General features: G+C 48.1%; 1 protein-coding gene across 3 annotated transcripts in view; it reads right to left on the minus strand.

Moving 5' to 3' along the window:
• Lgmn (legumain) overlaps positions 1-15,853 on the minus strand; it is a 31,294-nt gene extending 15,441 nt beyond the window's left edge. Inside the window, exons 1-2 of one of the 3 annotated variants that reach the window (XM_060388070.1) lie at positions 15,695-15,853; positions 6,429-6,600 (exon numbers count right to left, since the gene is read on the minus strand). In XM_060388070.1, the coding sequence (XP_060244053.1) occupies positions 6,429-6,587 (159 nt within the window). In that variant the 5' untranslated portion in view covers positions 6,588-6,600; positions 15,695-15,853. Of the gene's footprint in view, positions 1-6,428; positions 6,601-14,525; positions 14,551-15,235; positions 15,361-15,694 lie in introns of those variants that run through there. The other 2 variants (XM_060388071.1, XM_060388072.1) reach the window with 2 other exon arrangements.
• Positions 15,854-17,585: the final 1,732 nt, after the last annotated feature.

Here is a 17,585-nt window from a genome sequence, read left to right on the forward strand (position 1 = left end):
TGCTCCGTGACATCACCAAAGGGAAGACAGAAGCCAAAGACCACACTGCGGACTTCTGAACAGATAAGTCCAACCGGGGACCAGGGGTATAGCTCAACTGGGAGAGTGCTTGCCTAGCATGCATGAGGCGCTGGGTTTGATCCCTAGCATTGCATAAAAATTGACTGTGTCGATGCCTGCCATAACCCCTGCGTTAGGGAGGTAGAGACAGGAGGATCAGAAGTTTGAAGGTCATTTTCAGGTTCAGGCCAGCCTGGGCTACATGAGACCCTGCCCTTGATGAAGGATCAGAAAGGGCAATTTATGCATGAAACAGAATGGAGACTAGTGGTTGCTTAAGAGCTATTCTCGGGGACCATATGGGGTACTCGGAGTGATGCTACTGTTCTGGTGCTGGTTCATGGTAAGGTTTGCACAACTCTGTCAATTACTAAAATGACCCAGAGTCATGAGCCAGAAGTGGATGAGATGGCGCGGAACTAATGCCTTGGTTGAGGTAGGGGCTTTAAGAGGAACAGGGATGATGTGTCCTGGGTTGGTGCACTCCAGAGCTGCCCGGGGCCCAGCCCTCAGGACCACCATGACAGGCTGGTGCTCATTTCATCAGGGTTTAAACCCAGGTCTCCTGCCCATGTCCGTGCCTCTATAATCAAGGGTTTCCAAGCAGAGTCGGGGCTACGTGCAGGGTCCTCAGAAGTCCTCGGCTACCTCCACATGTGTCAGTAAGTTCAAAGGGTTCTGCACTGAGTTAATATTAGATAAAGTGGGGCTCTATGAACTCAGATAATGTGCTAACAGCCCAACTGGTGTCTTCCCCGCAGACAGGCCACAGGAGGCGATGTTGGGTTGAGCATGACCTCATTAGAGGGCACAGCTAATTTCAAAGCTGGCACCGGGAGCTGATTCACTGAGGAATCGCGTGAGGAATCCCGTGATACTGGCACCTCTCCCCACATTTGCACATGGACAGTGGGCATCAGCCATCACTAGCAACTGGACGCATAATAAACTTGGGGCTTGGAGCGAAGGCTAAATACGGCCCGTGTGTTGTATTTAGAGCCAGGGAAAGGCTTTCTAACTGGGTATGCCTGCCTTCCCCGGGTGCAGGCAGCTCCTCCCCTCCTGACCCACATCCTGCTTCCCAAGCTGCCTGTATCCAAGTGCAGAGGAGGGGGTTACTGAGCTGAGTGAGGTTCTGCAGGGCCTGGCCCAAGCCCAAAGGAAGAGGCTGAGGTCTAAAGTGAGCTGATGTCACTGGTTCCCACTACACAGCAGGTTAAGTAGGGAACCACAATCGTGCCTGGGGTCTGGGCAAGACTAGGACCCTACAGATCGTCCGGCTACCCCAAACTTTCCCATCTTCACAACTGCTGGGCCCAGCATCCTCTCCCCGAATGCCCTCTTCAGAGGATGTTTTGCTCCAAGACCACACAGCTGACCTTTGCCCCAGTGAGGACTAACTTCTACGACATTAGCCTAGATAAAGATTTGGTCTAAAGGACAGACTAGGCACCTGGCGGTGCCTGCTGCTTCCACGCCCCGTTCTTCCGCGATCCTAACTCCCTGCAGCCTGGATGCAGTCCCCACCAGTTCCCATTTTGACTCTCTGGACTCCAAATGTGTAAATATTTACTGCCTGGCCCTTCCTGGAAAAGAGTGTGCTGACGGGCCTTAAGGCAGACCTCGGGGATGGGGTGCTGAGTGTGAGGAGGAGGGGCTAAGCAGGAGTTCACTGGTCGTGGTGCCCCATCCCCATTAGACTGATTTCTCTATCAAAAAAAAAAAAAAAAATATATATATATATATATATATATTAGTCTGGCATGGTGGCACAAACCTTTAATCCCAGCACCAGGAGGCAGAGGTAATCGGATCTCTATGAGTTTGAGACCAGCCTGGTCTACATAATGAGTTCCAGGCCAGCCACGGCTATAGTGAAAGACCCTGTATCCAAACAAAAGAATCTGTTTATTACAGAGTCTTACTATGTAACCCTGCCTGGAAATCACTACGGAGTCTAAACTAGCTTCAAACTCATAAAGATCCACCTGCCTCTGCCTCCTGAGCACTGGGATTGAGGACATGCACCACCACCACCACAACAGCCTCCATCAAATTTCGGCTGCCCGGTTCTGTCAAAACAGAGGAAATGAGGCTCTGTGACCTTGTCCTCATGCTCCAGCTCACTGTGCACCCACTCAGGCTCTCCCCATCTTCCCCATTCCAGTCTTTTGGGACTATGTGCTGTTCTTGCATAACCTCTGAGTCAGAACTAGAAATTCTTTTTCCTTCTCAGGAACTCATGCTAACATAAGCATGTGACGTAACCAGACAGGACAAAGGCCACCACTTACTCCTAAGAAAAGGTCACACTTGAGAGAGAGCTGGCAGGTAGCTAGCCCAGATGCCCCTTTTTCTCTCTACAGAGATTTCATCTTTATATGACATCTGGAGCTGCGGTATCCAGCAGCTTCTCTGGAGACAGGACCTCAACACTGGAAAACATGGGTTTGAGCCAAATGGTCAGACCTAGGACTCTCCACACTTGTCATTTGAAACACTGAGGAGATGCCTGAGGATTGCTGGGAGTTTCCAGGTCAAACTGATCTGTCAATCCTGGGGAACCTCGAGCCTCTATAAATACATCCATTTAAAACCTTCACAGGAGCCAGGTGGCGGTGGCGTACACCTTTAATCCCAGCGCTCAGGAAGCAGAGGCAGGTGGATCTCTGAGTTCGAGGCCAGCCTCGTCTACAGAACAAGTTCCAAGTTAGCCAAGGCTACACAGAGAAACCCTGTCTTGGAAAACAAAAAACCTGCACAGGGTGAAGAGAGAGTCCTCGAATGATTAATCCTCCAGCGCAGGAGGTCCACTAGGAACATGGGCCCCCATGCAGTTCCACCATCAAGTCCTGTGTGGAGACAGACCCGTGGCTGCAGCTACTTCTTGACCCTTGCTTCCTTTCCTACGCTCTCAATATTTCATATTTTACCAGGAAAACCAGCAGCCCTCTCTTAAAAAAAAAAAAAAAAGGTTTCTGGAAGCAGCTGGGCATGGTGGCTCCTAACTGTAATCCGGCACTCAGGAGGCTGAAACAGGAGAATAGCTTTGAGAGCAAGGTCAGCCAGCCTGCCCAACGGTAGGAGACCTTGTCTTGAAAAAAAAAATTTTTTCAACAAAGCAATAGTGCCACCATGAGTTAGACTCCAACCAAGGCTACAACAACCAAAAAAATAATAATAATAATAAAAATAAAATAAAATAAAAAGGCTCTTAGGAGCTAAGGTAATGTTTAACCGGTGTATTTTCCTAAATTGGTATGTAAAACCCACATGGCCAGCAAACCAGCATGCTTGCTATCTGTGGTCTGTGCTTAACTCATCTTTTCACCCAGAGGAAAAGGAATCGGGCCTGATAACAACTCTTAATTGAGCCTCTCTGGTCAGCACACTGAGGCCATTCAAGATGAGTAAGAACGTCACCTCTGCCAACCCTTGATGACATGAAGGCAAGCGCTCTGACACACACAGTGTGTCCCTCTGCACAGTGCCCTACCCGTGCCAGCCTCCCAACAGCCAGCCCCTTCCTGTTGAGGAGCCAAGCACCTGTACCATCTACACTGAGACACTCCAGGACTCACATACACCCTGGACTTCAATGAGTTTGCATCAGAAAAGGACACAAGGGCCATCGAGACGGTGCTGCTGAAAAGGGTGCTTGCTGCCAAGTTTGACAGCCCGAGTTTGGTCCCCGGGACCCACATACTAGAGAGAGTCAACACTTGCAAGTTGTTCTCCACACACGTGCCACAAGGTGCTTGTGCCCACACATATAAACACATTCGCACACACATAAATAAATGTAACAAAAACTTTCTTAAAGAACGCAGGCTATCTCAACAGTAATTTCAATACCAATTACGTGATGAACTGATATTCATTTGGACATCTGGTTTAAATAAGATGTCAAAATTAGTTTCCTATATATATTTTCTGTGTTTACAAATTTGTGTATAAGGGTGCATGTTTATATTGTATGTAGGTGATTACAAACATACACCAGTATTCCTTGGTGTTTGTGTGTGTGTGTGTGTGTGTGTGTGTGTGTAGAGGCCAAAGAACAATCTGGGGTGTTGCTCCTCAGGTGCTATGGTGGTCTGCATGAAAATGGCCCCTATTAGGCTCATATATTTGCATCTTGGTCCCCTTTGATGAACTGCTTGGAAGGATTAGAAGGTGTGGCCTTGCTGGAGGAGGTTTGTCACTGGGGGGTGGGCTCTGGGGTTTCAAAAGCTCACACCAGGCCCTGTGTCTCACTGCCTGCTGCATCTAGATCATGCTTCCTGCCACGATAATGAGCTTACCCTCTGAAACTATATGCAATTATTTATTTGTTTGTTTGTTTGTTTTGGTGTTTCAAGACAGGGTTTCTCTGCGTAGCCTTGGCTATTCTAGACTTGCTTTATAAACCATGCTAGTGAGCTCAAGCTCTGAAACTATACCCAAGCCACCAATTAAATGCTTTCTTTTATAAGTTTCCATGATGGCCTCTCCTCAGAGCGAAAGAACAGAGTGTGTTTGTCTGGATGTGCAGTTGTCCAAGGAGTCCAGAAGAGGGCACCAGATCTCCTGGAGCCAGAATTACAGGAAGCTGTGAGTCGCTTGATGTGGAAGCTGAGACCCAAACCCAGGTCTTCTGGAAGACTAGCAAGTGCTATTAACCACTGGGCTACCTCCCCAGCTTGCCCCCAACACCATGTTTTTGAGACATGGTCTCTAATTGGCCTGGAGTTTGCCACGTAGACTATGGGGGCTGGCTAGTGAGTCCCAGGGACCCACCTATTTCCACCTCCTTAGATAGAGCTGGGATTACAAACATACACCAGTATTCCTTGGTGTTTGTGTGTGTGTGTGTGTGTGTGTGTGTGTGTGTGTGTGTTTGTGTGTGTGTGTGTGTTTCTTAAGTGAGTCCTAGGGGTTGAACTCGGCTTCTAATGCTTACATAGCTTGTATTTTACTGAACAGACTATCTCCTCAGCCCCTGCTACATATTTTAGGCTTTTTCAAATATGGCTACAAGAAAAATTTCCATGACTCATGCAGCTCTTACTGGACTGAGTGGCTCTCAAGCCAGCTGGCCAGCTCTGGATCCTACCCCACCCCCTCCTTGCACCACACTGGGCAAAGTTCCACAGGCCACCGTCCATCCAAGAGCTGGTAGATAAAGAGGAATTAAGAACAGTCCAGCTCACAGCCCCACTGTGAGGATTAAAGGATCTCAGAATGCTCTGGGGAGAGCCTGCAATCCCGTGACAATCTATGCACCTTGCATGAAAAAAAAAAATCAGCTTTTTAACAAGGTCTGTTCTACAGACTAGGCTGGCTTCAGACTCAGAGATCTGCCTGTGTCTGCTTCCGAGCACTGGGCCTGTGTGTGCCACCACACCCTGCTAAATCAACTTTTTTAAATGACAGAGTGTTATCATTCACATAGAAGTCAGCCTTTTAAACACAGTGCAGAAGCCACGACCACTTTCTAATTCCAGGACATTCCCACTACCAGCAACAGGATCTAATTCCATGAGCAGCCAACGCCCCAGCCTCAGTCTCTCCTCTGTCCAGGCCCTGCTGTCCCTGTCGGATTTTTCTAATGCCATGTAATGGAATCATTAAATGTTCGGTCTTTGTGACCGGCTTCTTTTCCTTAGCATGTGTTGCCGATTCATCCATATTGAAGCACATGGACTACTCCATCCCTTCCGTGGCCAGATCTCGTCCCCTCCATGCTTGCTAACGTGAGGGAGGCTGATAGCTGCACAAGATTTTACACAGATACGTCTTCATTCCTTTTAGGTCCACAGATCTCTGGGTCCAGCAGGTAACTGTTTCCCCCTCTCCAGCACTGCCAAGCTTGCTTCCCCAAGGCCACCCTTCCTCCCAGCGGAAGGCTCTGCAGTTAACTGTGCTGGTCTCTCTCACTTCCACAGCTGACTTGCAGGAAACAGCAGGAGAGGTGAGGTGGAATAGAGACAGAGGCATAGAGGGCTGAGGGACCAGGGGTGTGCTCCCCAGAGCTTCAGCCCCGCTGGCCTCTTGCCCTACGGCCCCAGTTAAGTCACCTCCTCTCTCTAGCTCTCAGGGTCCTTTCTGTAAAATGAAGGTGTCAGCCCAAGGGCTCTCACCTGGTAAATCTCACACCCAGGACACGTGATGATGTCTGAATGCATTTTTGAGATTTTCGAGTTTTGACGGGCAGGCAAGCGATGCCACCTTCACTTCAGATACACTACAGACCCAAAAAGAAAATAATGCCCGGTTCCGAAGGCCACCATTGTGGGAGGAGGAGGAAATCCCGCATTAGACTAAGGCAAAACCGTCTTCCAAGATGGCCACAAAGGCGGCGGTGGTAAGAAGCTTTGGTTTCCTACCTGGTGCCGGTAATTATACCAGCCGTTGGAGCCCGCCACGATCACCACCCAGTGCTTGCCGCCATCCTCAGGGTCATCCACGCCGACGGGAACAGCTCCAGCACTCAGCGCCAGGCTGAGAAGCACGGCCACTTTCCAGATCATTCTGCATGCCGGCATCCGCTACAGAAGGCTGGAAAGGGCAACGCAGAGGCGATTTTAAAGGGACGAGAACTGGCGGAGATAACATCACAAGCACCTAGTGTCAGGAGGGGTCAGCTGCCTAGTCGGGAAGAAAGTGCTGAGGGTAACAATTAAGACGAGGAAGAGCTTCCTGGACCTTTGGACCACTGCTGGAGGGTAGGGGTTGAGTGGGGGCTGTGTCAGCCCTGTCCCTACTCCCAAAACTACCTCCAAGAGTCGGATGTGCCCATAACCAACCAATATCCAGAAAGCACTTGGGCCAACTTTTCAAGCTCCTACTACCACAATTCAAAACACAGCAGATGACAACCCAGAAACCCCTCAACTTTTTGTGCGAGAACACACACGTGACCTAGCTGCACATGGAAAAAAATGTACAAAGCAGATGTCAAAATTTAACAGGAGTTTTTTTGCTGGGTGGTAAAACAGGGCAATCTCTTAAACTGCCCCCTTTTGTTATTAGGTGCTTGTTACTTGTAAAATGTATTTAATTTTTTAAAACTTATTCAAAGCATGGGTGTGGTATGCTCTGCCATGCTATGGAGGCCGGAGGACAGCTTTAGGAAGCTGGCTTTCTCCTTCCACGCTGTGAACCCCAGACTGAACTCAAGTCGGCTGGCCCAATGGAGATTACTTTTAAATTACAAATATCCAATACATAAACAACAGCCTGAATTCAAGTTGCAGGAAGGAACACAGGGACAGAGAGGGACATTCACCCATGTTAAGATTCTACAAGGCCAGACACTGGGCTTCAAGGTTGTGGAGTTAAAATGTTGCAGACTAGAGCCAAATTACCTTGAGCTATTTTTAGCCCTGTGAAAGCCACTCATTGTTTTTCACTGTGTCTAACCCAACATCCTTGTACCTATCAAAACCTTACAAAGCAGCCGTGGACAACTAGAATCCCCCAATCCAAAAGCCAAGAATGTCGTAAGGTTAGCATCTGAACCCCACAGCAGTGACACCCCCTTTGCTGTCTATGCTCCCCACTACTGTATGTGGTAAATCCTTTCATTCATGACTTGTCCCTAATGGAAACCACATGTAACCACGTCCATGCGACATTTGTGTTCCCCTGAGCCACGGTCATTCATATTTGGCTCCAGAATAAACTCTTACTCCCTCTGAGGTGAAGGCTGTGTTTTTGTGTCAGCAATAGTGATGGCAATTTAAGCCTAAGCGTGAGCCATCTGGATAAGCTATAATCCAACTTTTATTCCTGTCTTCTACTGACACCTAACAAGTGCATGTGTCTGTATACCAGGTGGGGCAAACATTTTCATGTGTTTCACAAAAATGAGAGGCTGAGAAAAGGCACTGCTCTTGCAAAGGACCTGAGCTCAATTCCCAGCATCCATGTTAGGCAGTCACAACTGTCCTTAACTCCAGCTTGGGGGGCAGGGGATCCCTCCTCCAAGCTCCACACATACTTACATTCATGTGCACATACCCATGTACATACATACATACATACATACATACATACATATAATAATAAAAATAAACATTTCACTGGTGGTGGTGACACAACCTTTAATCCCAGCACTTGGAAGGCAGAGGCAGGCAGATCTCATGAGTCCAAAACCAGCCTGGTCTACAGAGCAAGTTCCAGGACAGCCAAGGCTACACAGAGAAACCCTGTCTTGAAAACTATATATATATATATATATATATATATATATATATATATATATAAAATTATATTTTTTTTTTCTTTTCCAAAAAAGAAACAAAGAAAGGCATGATGTGACGTATCCAATGTTTCTGGAGAGTTCTCTTTGGCCAAACACCAGCCCTCTGTGCTCTGGATTCCTGGCTCACTAGTTTCTGACCCATAGACTTCATGCTGAAGGATGTACCCAGCCTATACTATACTCTAATGCCACAACCTGTTTTGTATTGTTTTGAAACAAATGTCTTGATGTGTTTCCCAGGCTGGCCTCCAACACCTGGGTAGCAATCCTCCTGCCTCAGCTTCCAACACAGCTGGGACTGCAGGCATGTGCCATCATACATGCTAACGTCAAAACCTCGAAAACATTTTTACCACACAAAGTGGTAAAAAGGCCATATGCTGGCCACCATACATTGTGACATTAGCCTTACCCTGTGAGGCTGGTGTTCTGAAATGACCCACCCAGGCCTGCGACCCTGTGATAAGACGTGAGGAGGACTCAGCAGGAAGGAGCCTTCGGGGCTGCCTCTGCCTAGCTTCTGCTCTCATGAAAGCTCACAGGAGCTAAGGCACGGACTGTCTTTAAGCTGAAGAAACCCCATCCCCTGGCCTAACCATCCCAGTATCAAGAAGAAGAAGGAGAGGAAGGAAACCCTGTGTCTGCAGAGAGAGGGAGAGAAGTCAGTGTGCCTGAGGTGGTTCCTCCAATGAGGCCACTTCGCACATCCGTTCACATGAGGCCCTCGTGTGGTACAGACTGCGACCATAGGCCAGGCCCAGGAAGGATTCACAGATGCTGCCAGCCTGAGGCGTCACTTGGATGCAGAGACCTCAACAAGAGCCCCACGAGTTCCCATCCTCCTTGGCCCTAAGTCCAGCATCCTGGCACCTGGGACTAGGAAGCCTGGCCACTGCCAATATCTCAAACTCAAGGACCAAATCCTCAGTCTGTAAACCTCAGACAGGGCAAATTAAGGTTCTTTTTTTTTTCCTTCTTCCTCTCTCCCTCTCTCTCCTTCCCTGCCCCATCTCTTAACTCAGCATCCCAAGTCTCCTTCCTACTACCCTCTCTCTCATACCTTAGCATCCCAAGTGCTGAGATTACAGCATGCACCGCCATACCCAGCTTGAATTCCCAATTCTTTCATTGCATTGCAATGTTCATGGATGAGTAACTAGAGTCAATGCCCCCTGATCTGCCTCTGTCATCGGTAACTGGGGTGTGGAAGAGTATGATATAGAACAGATAAGGTTGGTGATCTGCCAAGGTGCTTTCAATGCCAGGACCTGCTGATCTGTTAATATGTACCCAGGGAGGCTCCTCCACAGTCCTGAAGGCCTGATGATGTCTGAGGCATTATCAGACAAAGGGCCAGGGAGAGGACACCAAAGTGCAGAAGCATGTGTCCCCAGAGCTCTCCACAGGACACACCGGAAGGTTCCTGTGACCACCAGCATGCTTCTTCAGCCTGAATTCACTCAGCTGCCCAAAGGCCTCCCCAAAAATCGAATCAGCAATGCTTTTCTGTAAAAGGCCACACAGTAAATATTTTTTATTTTGCAAGCCGGGCCATCTCTAACACAGTCATTGGACCCTGCCAACAGTATCATGAAAGCAACCACAGACAATGTGGAAGCAAATGAATATGGCTGTTTGAACAAAGCTTTATCTATTAAAACAAAAACAAACAAAGAAAACAAAATGGGTAGCAAGTATGGCCTGGGGGCCAGCTCACTGACGTTGCCCTGGGAAACATTATGAGCTCCTGACCCCACGTACAACCTGAATAGCTATAAAAATTTCCCATCAAAATCAGCAAACCGGTCCCTTGTTTACACATCAGTCTCTGTTAAGTTTGGTTCTTGTGACCTAGTGCCAAAGAGGGACTCAGTCCATGGATGGCACTGATATGTGATTTTTCACCTCAAAATTAGGGGGGAAAGAAACAAATAAAATACACATGGCTTTCAATGTCCAAAGTTTCCGGATCCACAGATTTAACCAAGCTCGAATCAAAAACGCTTCGAGGTGTCGAGGGGGCGGTTCAATGGGTCAATCTCTTGCCCCAAGTGCACAGGACCTGAGTTTGAATCAACAGAATCTGTGTCAAAGTTGGGCATGGTAGTCCTCGCCTGTAATCCCTGCGCTCCTACAGTGAGATGGGAGAAATAGCGAAAGATGGCATGCAGGTGGCCGGGTGTAGGCAGCAGCACAAAGAGACTCTGTCTTAATCGAACTAGAAGGTGAGGATCAACACCAGAGGTTGTGCCATGACCTCCACGGGCACCTGCAGCATGCACACACCTGTACTCGCACACATGAATGTGTGTACACACACATACCACAACACACCACCTGCATATGTGTTCATCTATGCTGAACTTGCAATGGCCTTTTTTTCTTAGCACTATTTCCAGAGCAGAAACAGATGTTGCTGGATATGTGATCACCCTGTGAATTCCAAGATTTACTGGAAAAACCTTTTTCTAGTTGTGATCTGGCTCAACCTTAGCACACACCTTTAACCTAAGAGCTTTCTGCTTGAATACTGTAAACACAGTTAAAGTCAACCATAAGTCAAGAGGCAGATCAAGCAACCAGTTGACAGGAAGTGAACATACGATTAAGAAAAAAAACAGTCAGGCGCGGTGGCCCACGCTTGTAATCCCAGCACGCAGAGAGCAAAAGGAGATGGATAGCTCTGAGTTCGAGCCTGATCTACAAAATGAGTACAGGTCAGCCAAGGCTACACAGAGAAAACCTGTCTCCAAAAACAAACAACAAAAAAACCCACAGAGAAAGTAAGAGGGAGTCAGGAGGACAGACAGAGAGAAATATAAGAAAGGGACATTCAGTTCGAGGGAGTTATTTGAGATGGAGAAGGGGCATTCCTTCTGGGCCCTCAGCTAAGGAGGAGAGTCAACGGATGCTTTCTCTGCCTCTCTGAGTTATCGGGCTTTCAACCCCAGCATCCTGCTCCCAAGCCTTGATTGGTAAAATAGAAGGACTGAGGCTTTGTTAACAATAACACTAGGATGACAACTATCTTAGCACCTGTGAGAGTTCTGGTTATTAGAAGTCATCCAGTACGGAGTTAAGAGTCACAGGAGGAAAAGCCTAGGCTGTATGCAAACGATGCTATTTCCCGTAAAGGACTTGAGCATCCTATTTAGTATCCAAGGGAACCTTGGAAACAGTCCCAAGGACAATGGTAACAGTCAGTGCCCAACCACACTGTGAGCTGCAGAGCAGACACAGCCGGTGTAGCCACCACCATTATTTGCACCGTAGCAGCCATAGAACCCAGCCCTTGGTATCTTACATCCTTCGCAGATATGTGTCGCTGTACTCTGTGCAGGAGCAGCAGGCAGAGGCCTGCCATAGTCCCTTTATTCACTCAGCCTCACAGTGGCTGTGAGCACACGTTGCTCCTTCCAGGCAGAGGAAACCGACTGGGAGAAGAGGAGAAACTTTCAGATGAGTGACATGAACCCGGCTGAGTGCACTGTGCCCATCCCACTGCCGTGCACCTGAAAAATCCTGGTGGGTCCCATGGCCACAGAGAGCAGCAATAGCTCCAGGCTGGGACCCAGAATAGGTCTTCAGCTCTTCCCACAGGACACCCATGACCTCTCACATGCTATTTTAAGGCTTTAGTGGAAGCTCTTGTGTGCCCCCATCTTGGAGACTTTTAGCAAAACTCCCTAGGTCAACTGACAAACCTCATCAACTTTCCTAGTTGCCAAAAGTTCATCCTTTGCCATTCCCACCTTGACACTGTCCAACTACAGGGCTAAGCCAGGAAGTCAAATCAAGGACTTGATTCAACATCAAAAAACTGACCATCAAATGGGCTTAATTCAACTAGGGACACTGGAACAGAGTGAGCATTCTAGATAAACTGTCACGAGCCATACAAGTAATACAGGCAAGGTCTTGGGGCCATCTAAGTAGCTAGGTCAAGTTCAAAGCCTCCCATGACATCTCCATCACCACAGGTGTGACCTCTCAGCGTCTGCTACCACTGGATATTGGTTCTGGGTCAGATGAGGAAGCCCAAGCCAAGCCAATAAGCTAGTTTGCTGATGATGACAACTTTGAAGAATTTTCCAAACAGGCTAGTCTTCATCATACTCTGTTTTCTAGAGGTTAAAGTACAAGTATCCTGTGAACAGCTGATAACATGGAAAAGGAACAGAGGTGGTATGGACACTCCGCTTGTTTTTGCTGCTTTTTTGGCATACGGTGTCATTATAATAGCAAAGACTGACCCAGGACTCACAATCCTCCTGCCTCCAACTCCAAAATACTAGGAATACAGGTATGCAGAACTACCTCCGGCCAGCTAGGGCTGTTTCATCAACCAAACTTTTTTCTTTTTTCTTGCTGTGTTGTTTTTTTTCTGTTTTGTTTTATTGTATTGTGGTCTGTTGTAGTTTGAGATAATCTCAGGTAACCTAGGCCAGCCTCCAACTCCCTATGTAGCTAAGGATGACTCAGCATTCTAGATCCTGGGGGGGGGTTGTTGCACCTTTAGTCCCAGTGCTCAGGAAACAGAAACTGGCAGACCGCTTGAGTCCTAGGCCAGTCTGGCCTACAGAGTGAGTTCCAGGACAGCCAAGGCTACACAGAGGAACCCCATCTTGAACCCCCTGTGTTTGATCCCTAGCAACTCAAAACAAGGCTGCGTAAACGGCATACTATGATCCTAGCACTTGGGGGGTAGAGGCAGGAGGTTCTAGAATTTTTGTTTGCTAGGGATCAAACACAGGGCCTCGCAAGTGCGATGACACAAGGGCCACCACTCCCTTTCTATAGTAGGAGGACAGTATGAAGGTCTCAGTCTCAGGTCTTTTGGTTTTCCTGTTGAAAACTAAGGTAACTACATCCTATCTCAAGTGAAACCATCTTACTGCATGAGTTTCTCAACTAGGAGAATTAGAGATTTGGTGATGAGCCAGATTCTAGACTACCTAGCCTTTCTAGGCCCATCTAATTATGGTTCCATCAAAATTACTGCCAAGCTACTTCCTGTGGATAAAGCTATGCAAATAATGCCCATGTAGACATGCAAATGGGTTCTAACTAAGGGAAGCTGCATGAACTTTCTTCGACCCCCCAAGCCACCCCACTCTGATTTCACACTCCAATATTTCCAGTCTACAGACAAGGCTGCACTCTGGAGTTCCCTCTGAACCAGCTGTAATACCTCAGCAGGTTTTTGTTTCTTTTCTTATTCTTTTGGAGACAGGGTTTCTCTGTGCAGCCTTGGCTGTCCTGGATTCACTTTGTAGACCAGGCTGGCCTCGAACTCAACACTTGCCTCTGCCTCTCCAAGTGCTGGGATTACAGCGTACACCACCGCACCCAGCAAGTTTTATTATTAAGAGAAACTCTTAACACACGCTCATTTTTAAGATGTGTACAGTGATAACTTCACCTTAAAAAAAATTATCTTTTACCATCACAGAAACCACAAGCATCTAATATATTCCTAAGCAAACAGAATCAAAGCTGTTGGTAGGAGGCCTCAGTGACATAACTTCCAGTGAGAGAGTGATAGCTTAATACTTGTATTTTCCTTTCTTTTTTGTTTTTTCAAGACAGGGTTTGGTTTTTCTGTGTAATAGTCTTGGCTGTCCTGGACTCGCTCTATAAATCAGGCTGTCCTCAAACTCAGAGAAATCCGCCTGCCTCTGCCTCCAGGATGCTGGGATTACAAGTATGCACCACCACGCCCGGCTCAGTACCTATATTTTCAATGCCACATCACATATATAATGGCGGATCTGGAAGATCAAGAGCCCGATGTCCCCTCACTACTGTCACTGGAGCGGTCACAATGCTGTGACCCAGTGCTTTACGCATGTATTTCTGACGAGCCACTGTGCTGCCGGCCACGTGTAATTATGTACCCGTAGCTAACCAGTTTGTTAGCTACTCCCGAAAGTCCTCCCCATTACTATAAATAGCAAATGCTCTGTGAGACAGCAGCCAGGTTGGCCCAGCAGCAGCCTCCTACTTCTCATGCACATCACGTCATCTCTGACCATACCCAGAGCTCCACAGTGAGCATCCTACACCGTCCAGGCCCCTGTGAAAGCCCCCCCAGGAGGAATGCACAGCAGTATGGAATACTGCACATGTCCAAGAACAACACATCCCAATAAATAAGCAACGTCCCGGGCACGGTGTGGGGCAGTTCTTAACTGGCCTCAAATCTCTTTCTTCCTACCACAACTGTGACTCCCCTGGGTACCGGGATGCCCTTCTGGTCTTCACCGTGGCCTCCGCTAACACTCTCTACCCTACAAAACCTGCAAGATAAAGAGAAATGTACACTAAATGCAGTTCACTGGGTATTCAGGACAACATCCAAATTCCCCACCCCACTAAGAGGCCTTATCGATGCACCTATCCTCCTGGACCAATTCACTCTACACATGTAATCTCTTACTCCTGGCAGGCTCCACAGTTACAGATTCAAAACACTGTCCACAACTTTGCCTTGCTGTCTTCCAAGTAAGGCGCACTCCTCCCCCATCCCTCTAGCCACTGCCCATCGCTCCAACTTAACCCCAACTTCACCCGACTCCGCTCTGCACGAAGTCGTACTTCCTCCCAAATGAGAGGACTACCTCTATGCTTATCAAAATAAACTCATCCCAAAAATGTTAACAAAGACTATAGCATGGTGTCCCAGTCCTGTAACCCCGGCCTTCAGAAAGCTGAGGCAGGAGGGTCACTGAATTCAAAACCAACCCGGGCTACACGATGAGACTGATGCTCTGTCTCAAGGCAGAGCCAAAACAAAAGCTTACGACAGCCCAATAAATGTTTGTCTTGCAGCCCCAGAGTGAAGAATATTCCAGTCGCTACAGATCACGGGGCGAGTCTCAAACCCTGACCACTCATTTTCATCTATAAACGGAGCACGCGACCTACCTTGCATCCTCCAGCCCTTAGCGTCTTACATTAGCTTGCACAAAATAGTCCTAGCCCTAACAGGGGCCGCAGACCACACAAGGCTGGCTTTCACTTTCAAGGTGGATGTGAGCCACTCTGAAACCCACCAGCTCTTCTCAGAAGGAATATTTGGGGTATTCCTGTCGGGTATTTTTGTTAAGATCGTGAATGGTCCCCTCTCTACGGGTGCAATGGTCCAAGTTAAAAGCATCAACAACCACGCCCGGGACTGAGGCAGGCGCTGTCTGGCTGTGGGACCTCAGCGACTCCTCCTCCTCCTGCCTCAGTTTCGCCTTCCAGGGAAAAAGCAAAGCACACCCTCGACACAAACAAGCCTAGGGCTGGGAGCTTCCAGGAGGGAGGCACGACTCAGACAGGGTTGGGGGATAGAAAACCTAGCCAAAAACACATAGGTCCTCCCAGGGGTCCCTGGATTACCTGGGCGGGTGACCGCCGCGGTGACCGCCGAACCGTGGGAACTCCGGGTGTTGCGCAGCCTCAAAGCAGCCTCCTCCAGAATCCGCCCTGCTGAGATTGAGCTGCACCGCCGCCGCTCCCCGCACTCGAGCTACCTGCGCGCCCTGATTGGTGCGGTCTCGGGAGTGGCGTTTAAGTCAACCAATAGAAGCTGAGATTGAGACCGGCGAGCCAGAAAGACTACGAATCCCAGCGTGCATAGGCGGGGCTTCAGACCCCTGTAGTCAGAGGTTGGGACTGCGCCGGTACAGTGGGGTAGGCTTGAGCACCTAAGTGTCGGGGTTTCCAGGAGCAAAGAGAGCTCGCGCGAACAGACTTGTCAGCGCACTGGACCTGGACCATCAGCGCACTGATGCCTCCCTATATTCCCTCCCCCCAAGGACTGTCGTATTGTGTTGGTCTGCCTTGGCCTGATCACAACACCCACCACCCGCCTCCCCAACCCCCAGAGATGGGTGGCCACCCCAGCTTTACAGATAGGACATCTGACAAAATCAAGGAGCTTAATTTTTTTTTTTTTTCAAGCTCCCAGAACACTTTCAGTGGCGGAAGCAAACCTTAGCAGTCTGGTTCCTGAATTTCAAGATCCTAATCTGCTGTTATGTCTCAAGGGTTGAGCATCACAGTGAGGTGGAGAGAAAAATAAAATACTGTTGTGTACAAGCCCCAGGAGCTGTCGCTCGGTAAATTGAATTGGATGGACTTAGTGTTACAGAGTTCATGCACTCTGGCCTGAGTATAACAGGACCAACTTGCGGGGCTTTTTCTTTGATCTTTCAGTGTGGGGGGGGGGGGGGTGCACTCACATACCTGCAGGTATGTGTAGATATGTATGCATATGAATGCAGAGCCCAGAGGCCAACCTCAGGGACCATCCACCGTGTATTTGACTGTGTGTGCTTTGGTTTGCTTTGTTTTTTTTTGTTTTTTTTTTTTTTTTTTTTTTTTTTTTTTTTTTTTTTCTGAGACATGGTCTCTCTATGTAGCCCTGGCGTCCTGAAAGAGAATATGAAGACCAGCCTGGCCTTGAACTCAGAGAGAGAGATCCTCCTGCCTCTGCCTCCCTAGCATTGAGATTAAAGACAGGCTTCACTATGTCCAGATCCACCTTGTTTTTTCAAAAAGGGTCTCTCATTTGACTTACTGATTAAGCCAGGCTGCTGGACAGTAGTCGTGAGGATCAGTCTTCGTCCTAATTCCAGTGGTCAGATTACAAGCATGCCCCATCACACCTGGGTTTGTTTCTTTTGTTTGTTTGTTTGTTTGTTTGTTTGTTTGTTTGTAACGTGTGTTCTGGAGATCAAATTTATGTTCTTATTCCAGCAAAGTATGTACTTTGCCAACTGACCTATTTCTCCAGCCCTGAGTCTTTTTTCTTTTTTTTCCCCAGTAAGTCTGAGGCTTGGCAGCCCACAGCAGGCCTCCTCCTTATCTTGGTTAATAAACTCACGACCACATCTGTCGGCTTAGTATTATCTCTGGCCGTTTTCAGAAACCAAGGAGAGTTGAATATCGAGAGACTGTAAGGGCAGCAAAATGAAGATAACACTGACTCTTTGAAGAAAACATTTGCCTGTTCTTGGCCTTAGTATAGGTCTACATGGCCCAGGATCACAGCTTGGAAGTGACCTTGGGCTTCAAGTTAAGACCCACGACTAAAACATGCTTTCAAGTCTTCCACCACCGTGAGTCTGCGAAGCTCATTGAACACATATACCAGGCCCCTTTAAGTGCCACGTGTAGCCAAGTGTCGAGATAAGAGAATTTTGTTGTTTCCTCTTGGAAATTCACTGTCTAGAAGGAGATACAAAAGTGTATCCTTAACTACTCTCTATTTCGCCCAAAGAAAATT

This window comes from Meriones unguiculatus, chromosome 7 (genome assembly GCF_030254825.1).
Source record: "Meriones unguiculatus strain TT.TT164.6M chromosome 7, Bangor_MerUng_6.1, whole genome shotgun sequence".
In the NCBI taxonomy this organism is placed as follows: domain Eukaryota; kingdom Metazoa; phylum Chordata; class Mammalia; order Rodentia; family Muridae; genus Meriones; species Meriones unguiculatus.